The sequence below is a fragment of the Marmota flaviventris genome, chromosome 6 (genome assembly GCF_047511675.1).
Source record: "Marmota flaviventris isolate mMarFla1 chromosome 6, mMarFla1.hap1, whole genome shotgun sequence".
Classification (NCBI taxonomy): Eukaryota; Metazoa; Chordata; class Mammalia; order Rodentia; family Sciuridae; genus Marmota; species Marmota flaviventris.
The window spans coordinates 120371237-120384030 of NC_092503.1; the positions used below are offsets into that span (position 1 = coordinate 120371237).

The following is a 12794-nucleotide window of genomic DNA, read 5'->3' on the forward strand; positions in this document are numbered from 1 at the left end:
CCTGCCTGTTTTGGTACCAGTACCATGCTGTTTTTGTTTCTATTGCTCTGTAGTATAGTTTGAAGTCTGGTATCACTATACCGCCTGATTCACACTTCCTGCTTAGCATTGTTTTTGCTATTCTGGGTCTTTTATTTTTCCATATGAATTTCATGATTGCTTTCTCTATTTCTACAAGAAATGCCGTTGGGATTTTGATTGGGATTGCATTAAACCTATAGAGAACTTTTGGTAATATCGCCATTTTGATGATGTTAGTTCTGCCTATCCATGAACAGGGTATATTTTTCCATCTTCTAAGATCTTCTTCTATTTCTCTCTTTAGGGTTCTGGAGTTTTCATTGTATAAGTCTTTCACCTCTTTTGTTAGGTTGATTCCCAAGTATTTTATTTTATTTTTTTGAGGATATTGTGAATGGAGTGGTTGTCCTCATTTCCATTTCAGAGGATTTGTCGCTGATATACAGGAATGCCTTTGATTTATGCGTGTTGATTTTATATCCTGCCACTTTGCTGAATTAATTTATTAGTTCTCGTAGGTTTTTTGTAGACCCTTTTGGGTCTGCTAGGTATAGAATCATGTCATTTGCAAACAGTGATAATTTAAGTTCTTCTTTTCCTATTTTTATGCCTTTAATTTCTTTCATCTGTCTAATTGCTCTGGCCAGTGTTTCGAGAACTATGTTGAACAGAAGTGGTGATAGAGGGCATCCCTGTCTTGTTCCAGATTTTAGAGGGAATGCCTTCAATTTTTCTCCATTCAGAATGATGCTAGCCTGAGGCTTAGCATAGATTGCTTTTACAATATTGAGGTATGTTCCTGTTATCCCTAGTTTTTCTAGAGTTTTGAACATAAAGGGATGCTGTACTTTGTCGAATGCTTTTTCCGCATCTATCGAGATGATCATATGGTTCTTATTTTTAAGTCTATTGATGTGGTGAATAACATTTATTGATTTCTGTATATTGAACCAGACTTGCATCCCAGGGATGAATCCCACTTGATCATGGTGCACAATTTTTTGATATGTTTTTGTATCTGATTCGTCAGAATTTTATTGAGGATTTTTGCATCTAGGTTCATTAGAGATATTCGTCTGTAGTTTTCTTTCTTTGAAGTGTCTTTGTCTGGTTTAGGAATCAGGGTGATGTTGGCCTCGTATAATGGATTTGGAAGTTCTCCCTCTTTTTCTATTTCCTGAAATAGCTTGAAAAGTATTGGTATTAGTTCCTCTTTAAAGGTTTTGTAAAATTCTGCTGTATACCCATCCGGTCCTGGGCTTTTCTTAGTTGGTAGTCTTTTGATGGTTTCTTCTATTTCCTCTGTTGAGATTGGTCTGTTTAGGTTGTCTATATCCTCCTGACTCAATCTGGGCAGATAATATGACTGATGGTGGTTCTCATGGTGCTGAGGACTCCCATGGCTTACAGAAGAGATTCCCCAAGTAAGTGCAGGTCAGCTGCTATTCATAGCCCAGATTTGGAAATAATTTCTTAGGGGCTCTGGAGCTTAAGCTTGGTCTGTTGTATTTTCAACAATCCACAGGTAGAATTTGGAAGGACTTTTACAAGTGTCCTGATTTCTCCTTCTTAGAGTTTTGCTAGATTCCTTTTTTTTTCAACCTCTGCAGTGGAAGGGAGGCTAATATCTCTAAAGGACTTTGGGATCTCAGAATTGGAAGAAAAAGACAAAGTTCATTTCTATACCAGACACAGTACAAAATGCAAATGAGGTACTTGAGAAGCATCAGGTAAGTTAAAAGAACTGGCCACTCTGGGGATTTTCTGGGCCCAATAGTATTCATCTATTTTGGGGCTTGGGATCAGACAAATTCAGACCAGAGCTATAGTCTCTGGAGCTTCAATACCTGTAGAGCACTATTAATCACCCATGCTTTGGAGATAAGCAGTGGGGTCATGGAGATGACACTGTGGGACTTGGGAGGAAGAATGGGATAAGGACAGGCAGTTACTAATTCTGGGTTAATTAGGGCCTTGATTTAGTATTGATGGTGAATGCGGGTTAGGACAATGGTGAAAAAAAACCTCCAAAATTGATATTTATTTTGCACCCATTAAATCCCAAGCCTGTAGTGATAGTGTTACATCAACTGTCTCACTTGGTCTTTCTAAAACACACACACAGATACAAATTGATGACTCTGGGGTATGTATTATTATAGTGTATTTTAACTAATTATTAGGAAAATAACACAACAGACATCATAACACACACACATAACAAAAATTCCAAGGAAATATCCAAATAACCACTAATCAAGTTGAACATATGTGAATATTACCAATTCTCCAAATGACTTCTGTGTACTCCTTTCCAACGGTACCCATTTTCACATTCCAGAAATAAGTTCCATTGTGACTCTTTTAATCCTAATATTTTGCTCATTGTTCTGTTAGCATATATATGAATGTATCCTTAAACAATATAGATTAATATTTTCTTCTCCAAATGTTCTATAAATGCTGTGCTCTGTCTTGCTTCCTTTCTCAATATTATGTCTGAGAAGACTTGCCACAAATCTCTGATGCAACATTCATCCATTTTCCTTGTTGGGTAGTACATTCCATTTTATGAGGGCAGAGCAATGTACTTAACCTGTTCTTATGTGGATGGAGGTTTGGGCTGGTCTTACTTAAAAGAAAATGTATCCGGGAATCCTGGAACCTTTGGGTCTGCATTTCTCTAGACTGAAATAAATACTTCAATTGCAATGTCTGCCTATCTTCAACTTGACAAGAGAAAGTCCAACTGTTATTCACATTAGTTGTCTCATGAGCTATTCATAAGAAAATCCAATTCTTGACAGCTTTTAGTGTCTTAGACTATTTAATGTTTCCCTGTCTGGTGAGTGTATAGTGTTATGGGAACTTCTGTACTTTTCCATATTTATCTTTTTCTCATTTATTTCAAAAAGATAAAAAATATATTTCAAATCAAGCCCATCATCAGTATGTGTTTTTCAAATATTTGTACTTTTGGCCTTGTGTAAGTCTTTTAATGACGTGTCTTGATGAGCAGAAGCTGTTAATTTTAATGAATTGAATTTATCAAACTTTTTATTTATCTTTAGTGCTTTTAATGATTTAAGAAATCTGTCAAACTCCAACATCATGAAAATGTTCTCTAGTTTTATCTCCTAACAGATTTGTAGCATTTCATTCATACTTAGGTCTATGTTACATATGGTGCAAGAAGTATGCCCAATTTCTTCTGCTCCTTCTGATGTATATCCATTTATTAGAACATCATTTATTAACAAAAGTATTCATTCCTCACTGACCACCTTGTGTGCCACCCTTGTTGTAAATTTAGTCTAAATAGATTCATGAAACTTATTTTGGAATACATTATGCCATTTATTTATGTCTGTGCCAAAAATATGATGTTTAATCACCATCTTTGCCTTATGAACCTTTATTGCATTTTAGAATCAGCTTGTAAATTTTGAGTAATCACAAATTGGTAGGAATTTTAAATTATACCCACAGAATCCATAAGACCATTTGATATAATGTCTTCTTTATAATATTCAGTCTTCCAATTCATGTACAGGTGTATTTTTGTGTTTATTTAGGACCCTTTTGGTGTATCTCATAAATTTCATTATTTCCCTTTTAGAATTCTTGTATATAAGTATAAAACTTCTTCATAATTTTTTATGTCATTATAAATGATGTAATTAACATTTGACTTCACATTTGTTACTCACGTACATGTAGAATATTTGAAAATGGATCTTGTATCCAGCCATTTGCTGAACTCTCCCTTACTTTAAATTCTTTTAGTTAGTGGATTATTTTGGATTTTTGATATTTACAGATACAGTATATGAAAATGTTGGCAATATTGTTTCTGTATTCCAAACATTATTTCATTATCTTCCTTCTTTGACATTTTTTATTTTCTCCAATAAATGATCAATGCAGGATTTGAGGTAGAGAAATCACTTCATTCATCCTGGGAATAAAATTCTGAGGGCTGAGAGCGGATTTTGTTTAGTCACTGGTCTGTGTTGTGATGTCACTTTACCCCCTGTGTCTCCCTAAACCAAACACAGGGTTGGTTGGGATGCAGCCTGGGCTAAATCTAATGTGGCCTGGTTCTCCTGCAGAGGATTTCATGTACCAGTTTAAGGGCACCTGCTACTTCACCAGTGGGACTCAGTGAGTGAGGCTCATGGCCCGACAAATCTACAACAAGGAGGAGATCCTGAGCTTTGACAGTGATGTGGGGGTGTTTGTGGCTGTAACAAAGCTGAGGCAGTCAAGTGCCAAGAGCTGCAATGCCCAGAAGGACCTCCTGTCTGAGTATCAGGCCCATGTGGACACCTTGTGCAGACACAACTATTACCAGACAGCTTTCTTCACTGTTCAGTTGAGAGGTGAGTTTAGGACTGATCAAAGTGCACTCACCTCTGAAATAGTGTGGAAGGCCTGTGGGGAAGGCAACTTTTGGGATTCCTAGTATTTTGGTAAGCTTGGGAGGGCATTTGAATTCAAGGAAAATCTGTTGAAAGACTTGGCAGGAGAGCATTGGAATAGTGTATTAGTCAGTTTTGAGTTACTGTAATAAAGTGCTTGAGATAATTAACTTAAATAAAGGATAGGTTTATTTTGATTCACAGTTTAGTCCATGGTTGGTTGATAGCAATGATTTTGAGCCCATGATGAAGTAGCACAACATGGTGAGGAGAGCATTGTTAGTTAATTGCATTCTGTGAAAATCACAGACTGTACTTAAAGCAAGACAACTAGGACATCATTAGTCTGAATATCTTAAAGGACCATGATGGTATATGCATTGCTGACATACATATTTATAAAAGATACATTTTAATTATGTTTTTCATTTAAAAATCAACATATATTATTGGTACTTATTTATGAGGTACAGTGTTGTAATTCAACACAATGATCATAATCAGACTGGGGAGATCAACATTTCCATTTTCTGAAATATTATCATTTGTGTCTATTGGCAACCCAAACTCTTATGCTCTAGTTTTTACAAAGTGTGTAATTAATTATTGTAGAGTATCCTTTGTGGAGCTGTATAACATTATAAGTGCTCCCCTCAAGGTATGTTTGATTCCCATTATTCACCCTCTCACTTCCTTTCCTAGCTGTAGTGATTTCTATTCAATTCTCTATTTCTATGTGATCAACTTTAAAAAAAAAATCTTCCACAAATGGGTGAAACCTTTGGTATGTTTTCTCCACTTTCGTTTCAAAGGAGGAACTTAAGCCCATGGCGAGAGCCTCTTCGCTGCCTCATTCTCTGACTTTATTTTTTGCTGTCATTCATCCTAGTGGAGCCTATGGTCACCATCTCTCCAGCCAGGACAGAGCCCCTAAACCACCACAATTTGCTGATCTGCTCAGTGACAAATTTTTATCCTCAACAAGTTAAAGTCAGATGGTTCCGGAATAAAGAGGAAGAGACTTCTGGAGTTGTGTCCACACCACTTATTCAGAATGGAGATTGGACCTACAAGATTCTTGTGATGTTGGAAGTAACACCCCAGCCTGGAGATGTCTACACTTGCCACTTGGAGCACCCCAGCCTCCAGAGCCCCATCACTGTAGAATGGTGTAAGGGCCACTTCATTGATACCAGGGAGCAGGGAGGACATTGGGTCTTGTGAGCTTGGGGTCCCTCCTTTCCTCTGCTGTTGGACACATTCATACTTTCTCTCCTACACAACTCCTGGTGTCATTTCTGTGCCTAGAGTCATGGAGGCCTGAGATCTCAAGTCAAAATTCAGATGCTGAGTACTGACCTCTTTTCGCTCCAAGATATTATTGCTTTATGTAACCTGATCCCCAGGCTGAGGTTCAACTTGGCAGTATATCTTCTGCAGTGGTGAAATTCTGGGCTTTAACGTTAAGGCTGGTGTTTGAAGATAGGATAGTCTCTGGATTTTCAGATGGACCTACCCTGGGGACTCACACTTCCCCTTCCCCCCAAACCCTCTTCCATCCACTGTTCTCCTGGGGTCTCTGCATGCCCTTGACCCTCCTCTGTTTGGTAGTGGGGCACCTGTGTCTCTTATATCTTGGGTTGGACTCCAGGCTTTCTGATGAGGACTCTGTGGGATGTGGGGACAGTCACTGATGCACAAGCTTCTACTTCCCAGGGGCACTGTCAGAATCTGCCCAGAACAAGATGCTGAGTGGAATTGGGAGTTTTGTGCCTGGACTGATCTTTCTTGGCTTGGGCCTTGTTGTCCACTTTTGGAATAAGAAAGGTAAGTCACCTGTAGAGGAAATGTTGTAGACTGGCTCTAGGACTAAGTGTTTCTGTTGTAACTTTTCTTATCACAGTAAAAAGGGGGAGCCAAAGTAGGGATAGAAGTAGATTGCAGAAATTAGGGAGGCCATGAGTTCTCCTTGTCCCAAGTCAAGTTTGCTTCATCAGAGAAGACAGTGGTGGAGGGTGATATTTAGACAGAGATTTTTAGAAGACAGTCCATCCTTACCTATGCCAAGCAGTTGTTAACATGTGACTTCCTTAAAGATGCAGAGACTTTGCTCACTACCTTCAGTAACTGACTCAGTGACTTTGGGGTGACGCCACTTGATGACAGTGAAAGGGTGCACATGGACTAGAGTGGGAGAGAGAGTAATCAGGAAAATTCTTTGAATTTTCTTTTGCAACTTGGGACAAAGAGACAGAGAAGCAACTCTTCCTTTGCCCATGTTAAGGAGCTTCTCTGTCCCTTTCTCTTTTTGTTCTTGCTGATGATGGAACAACCCAAAGTTCCACCCACAAGACAGAGCCCTACTCCTCTTGCCCAGAAATTTGACACATGTAAGATAGATAAAGATGTTGGCTGGGTTTGACTGGACACCCTAACACACTTCAGTTATTTTGTTCTTGACTTCATGCCACACTCTTTCTCATGTGAGTTTGGTTGGAGGAAAATTTTGGAACATTCCACATGGTCTCTGCAGGAAATTTCAGGAATTGTTCTCCAGAACAATCCCCAAACTTTGGCACTGAGTGAGGCTTGCATGATGCTCCCAGACCCCCAGATTACAGAGTGCTGCTGAGCTGGATGTTAGGTGAGATGACAGGAGGTTACAATTCTTACCTGTCCAGTTATGTACGTGACCTGTGCTTCACCAAAGCACTTAGACTGGTGATGGAAGTGGGGCCTTCTTCCACATGCCTCTGTGGAAGCTTTTTTCACTTTAGCACAGTGTCCTCTTTAATCAGATACCAGGAGAGATGGTGAGGAATGGGTGGTTGTACAAAAATCACCCTTAGTGTTCTGAGTTGCAGAGAGACCCCAGAGGTATTGGGCAGGGGGCTGACTTTCTCTAGGGATTTAACTTATGACTTATTTTTTTTCTCTCTCCTTCAGGGCTCATGCATTTATTCCAACATGTTTCTTCCTGTTACCCCTGTTCCATGGTCTACTGTGCTCTTCACACTTGTGCCCAGTTCCTAGCCTCCCTTCTCTCAGGCTTGTGAGGAATCCACCTCTGCCAGCCATGTCCCCATCAAGACCTGAGTCCCACAGAGTCTGAGCGCAGATGCCAGGCCCTCTTCTTTTGCATACACACACACACACACACACACACAATTTTTAGTTGTGATGGATCTTTATTTTATTCATTTACTTGTATGTGGTGCTTAGAATCAAACCCAGCGCCTCACACATGCTAGTCAATGGCTGTACCACTGAGCCAAAACCCCAGGCCCCTGGCCCTCTTCTTGTTCTGGTCTTTCCTGAATTTCTGTAACTGCTTTCTACCCAACGTTGGGAGCTCCGCTCCCTGTGCTGCCGGCCACATCTGTTTGTGCCATGAGTATTTTCAACACATTTCTGATCTTGTCCTCTGTCTGCAGACTTCCCACAATTTTAATGTCAAACTCCTTTATCTTTCAATATATATTTTTTCAAAATTAAATAGATTTGTGAGTCCCTTGTGTTTCTGATTCTGATTGAGTAAAAGTGGTGGTGGGAGATACTGACACAGATAGGACCACATTCTAGAGGGCTAGTTCAGTGAAGCCCCAAAGGGAGGAGACTAGGGGAAGTCATGGGTCCCCATACCTGGTCTAATTCAGGTGCCATATAAGAATGTGAAAAGGTATGAAAACATTCAATTGTCCACTATCCGGGGGCTTGGAAGTGGGGTTGTGTGCAGCAGTCTTTCCTGGCTTCTGCTGCAGCCTGATGCGTTTTATATATTTGAGCTATTGGAATTGTTTTGTGCCATCATGTTGCCTAATAACACCTAACACTATAAGTTAACCAACCTCGCCACACAAATGTCTCCTGGCCTTGTTGACTATGTACACGGAGGCAAAAGACAATGATTGTGGGTTGCGTCTGAACTACCAGATTATGTACTTGCCAGTGAGAGTTTTATTAGAAAGTAATGTGTTGATTGCATGTGATGGAAACTCCACTAATACCATCTTAAGGAAAATATTAATTTTTGACATGTAATTTAAAAGTTCATAAATGAATTTGGCTTCTGAAAAATGCTTAGATCAAGGACTAATATGAGATTCTTTTCTCCTTTTTCTATTAGCTCCTTCCTTTCTCTCTGACCTTTTCCTCCTGTCTTTATTCTCTTCTCTCAGTGTTCTTCTTTTTCTACTCTGTAGCTCTTCATCTGTCTGTCTCTCTATCTAGTTTTGATAAGGGGCACTCAACCACTGAGCCACATCTGCAGACCTGTTTTGTATTTTATTTAGAGACAGGGTCGCACTGAATTGCTTAGGGCCTCACTGTTGTTGAGGCTGGCTTTGAACTCACAATCTCCTGCCTCAGCCTCCTGAGCCACTGTGATTACAGGCATGCACCACTGTGCCTGGCTGTCTCTTACTATCATCTATTTTTCTCTATCTCTGTCTATCTGAAGGATCCTCTCTCTGTTCATATATTATATGGTTTTTCTAACTTTCTTCCATTCGTGTTCCTCCATGAACTTCTCTCTCACATATCTTTTATTTATTCCCTGCATTAGAATGTCTTGCTGTCTACCTCTTTTTTCTTTTCTTTCTCAATCCACCAATTGGACTGTGCTCATGGTGCACATGTCATTTCTTTCTGTCCTTCTATAGTCCAGTATTTTTCTCCTTGTCTGCATTCTCTCTTTGTGTTTATCTCGCTGCCTTTCTTTATCTGTCTTTGTGTGTGTTTCTTTCTCTCTTCCTAGTGCTCTCTGTGTTTGTCTGAGTACTGCTTTTCCTGATAGTTCTTATTTTCTCCTCTGGAAATATGGGTATGTAGAGGAACATCTCAAACTTTCAGCCTATCACCTGAATAGCAAGAGATCAAACATGTCAACTCCAGTTTAACCATCTGGAGAAATCTCTGATAGAGTGACATTCCAATTTCTCAACCAATCATTTTAGCCATGGGATATAGACTCTAAGTCAGGCCTTAGTTTTGAATCAATTTCTGTGGCAGAAAGGCAGATTTTTTTTTCCTCAAAAAGAGAAAATTATGAAAAACAAAGCAAGGCTGGATAGATGATAACAGTAATAATGATAATACAATAATAGTAATATCAACTGTCATTCCCTCTATATATGAAGTCTCCTTCTCTGTTTCTTTTTGTCCCATTAAAAGTTTATTGTCAAGGGAATAGCTCAGTGGTAAAGCCCTTTCCTAGCATACATGAGGTCCTGGGTTTGATCTTCAGTCCCCACACCCATGATGCTTCAAGTATAATATGTAGTTTACATAAAACTGAAGTTTCATTTATGCCATTATAGAAAGAGAATTTCAAATCATATCAACCTCCAAATCCAAGCTCTCTGGTTATATGAATTTATCTTTATTTGCTTTGGGTGGTTCTTATTGACCCTGTAAATGATGGTGAAAGGATAAGCTCATTTACCTTCAAAACATGAGGAAGTAATAGCATAATAATAATAAAATCACTTTTACTCAGCAAAAAGTGGTATTGATATTCTGGGTGAAGTCAGTCCCCATTGCTTATTTATGCGACCTATTACCAGATGAGGAGGAGGGAAGCCACTGGGATATAAATGCAGTAACTTCTGGAATTATATAATAGAACATCCCCACACTCATTTCCAACATATGTCTGCTGCTACTATCTACTTCGGAGAGGTCTTCAGGGAAAATAAAGTTGTCAAAGTTGGGGCAGGTATTGATACATTTGAGATTTCTTCTGCCCATGTAAGTCTGATGGTAAATATTTACAGTATGGATCCCCAGGATGTCCTGATACTTGGGTTTTTCTAAAAGGAGATCAGGAGTAGCCCAGGTTCTGCGAGTTCTGCATTACTTATGTTTAAATAATCAGATCACATACTTTTGAAATGCTGTGTCCTTTGGTATTCAGTAAGTGCTTAGTAAATATTTGCTGGTTACTCATGAAGACCTCTGTTTCGTGGGTTAGCCTATTCCTGGAATACTTTTACTTTTCTCTCTGTATACATTTTTTATCATACACTTTGATGGCTGTAGTGTCTCCTTCCCTCACTCATGATGGCAAAATTGTCTTGGCTATTTTGTCACATTGACACATATACTGGTAGTGATGGTGGGATATCTCCATTCAGCAGGATTTTATTTTTTATTTTTCAGTGTTAACTTTTGTGTTTTTATATTTTCCTGTTTTGGAATATGCAATAATTTTTTTAATCTACAAAATATTTCATTCACTACCTCTACTTTTAACATCCTTTGTGCACTTCTAAACATCTAGGAATCCTACATATTTCAAATAAGGTCTTAAATTTGTCCACTATGTACACAGTAGTGTTGAATAAACTACACACATGTAACAATGGTTATGTCTGAAAATGTCTTCTATGTAGGATCATTCTGGCCTAGAATCCTTCATTTCTTCCACCTCTGTTTCCTATGTCACATGTGTCATATCTGAGTGTCATATAATGTGATATTACAATTTCACTTCTGAAAGAACTTTTCAGAAGACTGCCTTTCTATAAATTTTAACATAAAGTGTACAAAATGTGTTAGTTTACTAACTCTACGTTTGTTATACATTGGCAACCTCTTTAATATCTAAAGGCTAAATAATATAAAATTAAGACTCCTTTGTCCAGTATATACACAATATATACAGAACAGCAAAGTTAAATGAAATGCACATTGCAGGGCAATGGGTAAGCTAAAATTGTCTAGCACACTCTAACAAAACACCTTTTGCAACTTCCCTCCTGCCTCCCTTAACCCAGTGAACAAGTACAGACAGTGAAGTTTAACAATTCCAAACACAGTATTTCCCATCAGTTTTTAAAAGCTCTTTACAAAAAGATTCATCCTACTACTTCTAAGTTCATCAAGCACTTATAAATAGGACTAGATATTCCACATAAGAACCTGTCCATGATGCACCCAGAACTGGTAAATAAAATTGCACATGTAACAATGGTTATAATCAGAGGTATCTTCTTATGTTTTGTCCTTGAACCTTTCCATTCTCACTTTCTTTTCTCTACTTTCAGTCCAGTAGACAAGTAGAAGCATATGTAATGCTTTGAGCTGGTTGAACAAATTCATATCCAAAAGTTTATATTTATAGAGAACAAGCTTTCCTATAAATTTCAATAGAAAATGTACAAAACGTGCTAATTTTACTAACTACTTGATCATATACTCTTTAACATCTAGAGACTAGATGTTGCAAAATTAGTTCTCATTTGTCCATCATAGTCACTAGATACATAGAAAAACAAAATGCATAAAACATGCTGAAAACTGATGTCTGAACATGTCTAAGTATGAACATATTATCATATTACCCTTTGCAATTGTTCCCGCCCTCCTCCACATCACTCAGCAAGTACAGATAGTACTATCCTGCTCACAGAGGTGGTTTTGCAGTTCCATTCCCAAAAGACAATATTTCATATGAGTTTTAGCAAAAAAAGATATTTACAAAGTGATGTTTTACTACCTATATAGGTAACATACAGTGGGCACTTTTAAACATCCAGACAGACTAGGAATTTCAAGTAAGAATTCAATTTGTTCACTGTGTACACAATAGTCTTGAATAAACTGCACACATGTAAAAATATTTCTAATTTGAAAATGTCTTCAAAATGTGAGCATTCTGCCCCTTCTTTGACCCAGTGGGCTGTAATGCTCAAATTTTTAGAAGACAATCTTTCCTAGGAATTTTAACACAAAAGATACACAATTTGTATGATTTTATGAAGGTGGGAGTTCATAACCCACTTGAATCAAAGTGTGGAATATGATATGTCAAGAAATTTGTAATGTTTTGAACAACCCACAATAAAAATTAAAAAAAAAAAAAAAAACATTAAATAGGGATGAGAGGTGGGAGGGAAAGGGAGAGAGAAGGGAAATTGCATGGAAATGGAAGGAGACCCTCAGGGTTATACAAAAGTAAAAAAAAAAAAAAAAAAAAAAAGATACACAATTTGTTTATGGATTCTACTTTTGTCATATACTGGCAACCTCTTTAACATCTAGAAATGACTAGATTAGAACTCATTTGTCCTTTATATACGCTACATAAAGAGCAAAGTAAAACAAAACCCATAGACACAGAAACAACCCTTGCCAAACTGGCATGGTGCTCCTGAGGAGCAGCTCACAATCTGCACTACTCAACAGGGGGTTCGGCTATTTCCCCCAAAATCATTTCAAAAGAAAATTTACAAAATGTGCTACATTTTACCATTTCTACTTTTAACATATATCAGGCACTTTAGAACCTCTAGAAAGTCTAGATATTTCAAAACAAGTACTTAGCATTTTCAACTATATATACAGTAATGA

At 38.1% G+C, this 12794-nt stretch overlaps 1 protein-coding gene across 1 annotated transcript in view; it reads left to right on the forward strand.

The window, feature by feature from the left end:
* LOC114099403 (HLA class II histocompatibility antigen, DQ beta 1 chain-like) overlaps positions 1–7938 on the forward strand; it is a 28982-nt gene extending 21044 nt beyond the window's left edge. The window contains exons 2-5 of the mRNA XM_071613948.1: positions 4134–4403; positions 5332–5613; positions 6159–6269; positions 7389–7938. Coding sequence (XP_071470049.1) covers positions 4199–4403; positions 5332–5613; positions 6159–6269; positions 7389–7498 — 708 coding nt within the window. The 5' untranslated portion in view covers positions 4134–4198 and the 3' untranslated portion in view covers positions 7499–7938. The remainder of the gene's footprint in view (positions 1–4133; positions 4404–5331; positions 5614–6158; positions 6270–7388) is intronic.
* Positions 7939–12794: the final 4856 nt, after the last annotated feature.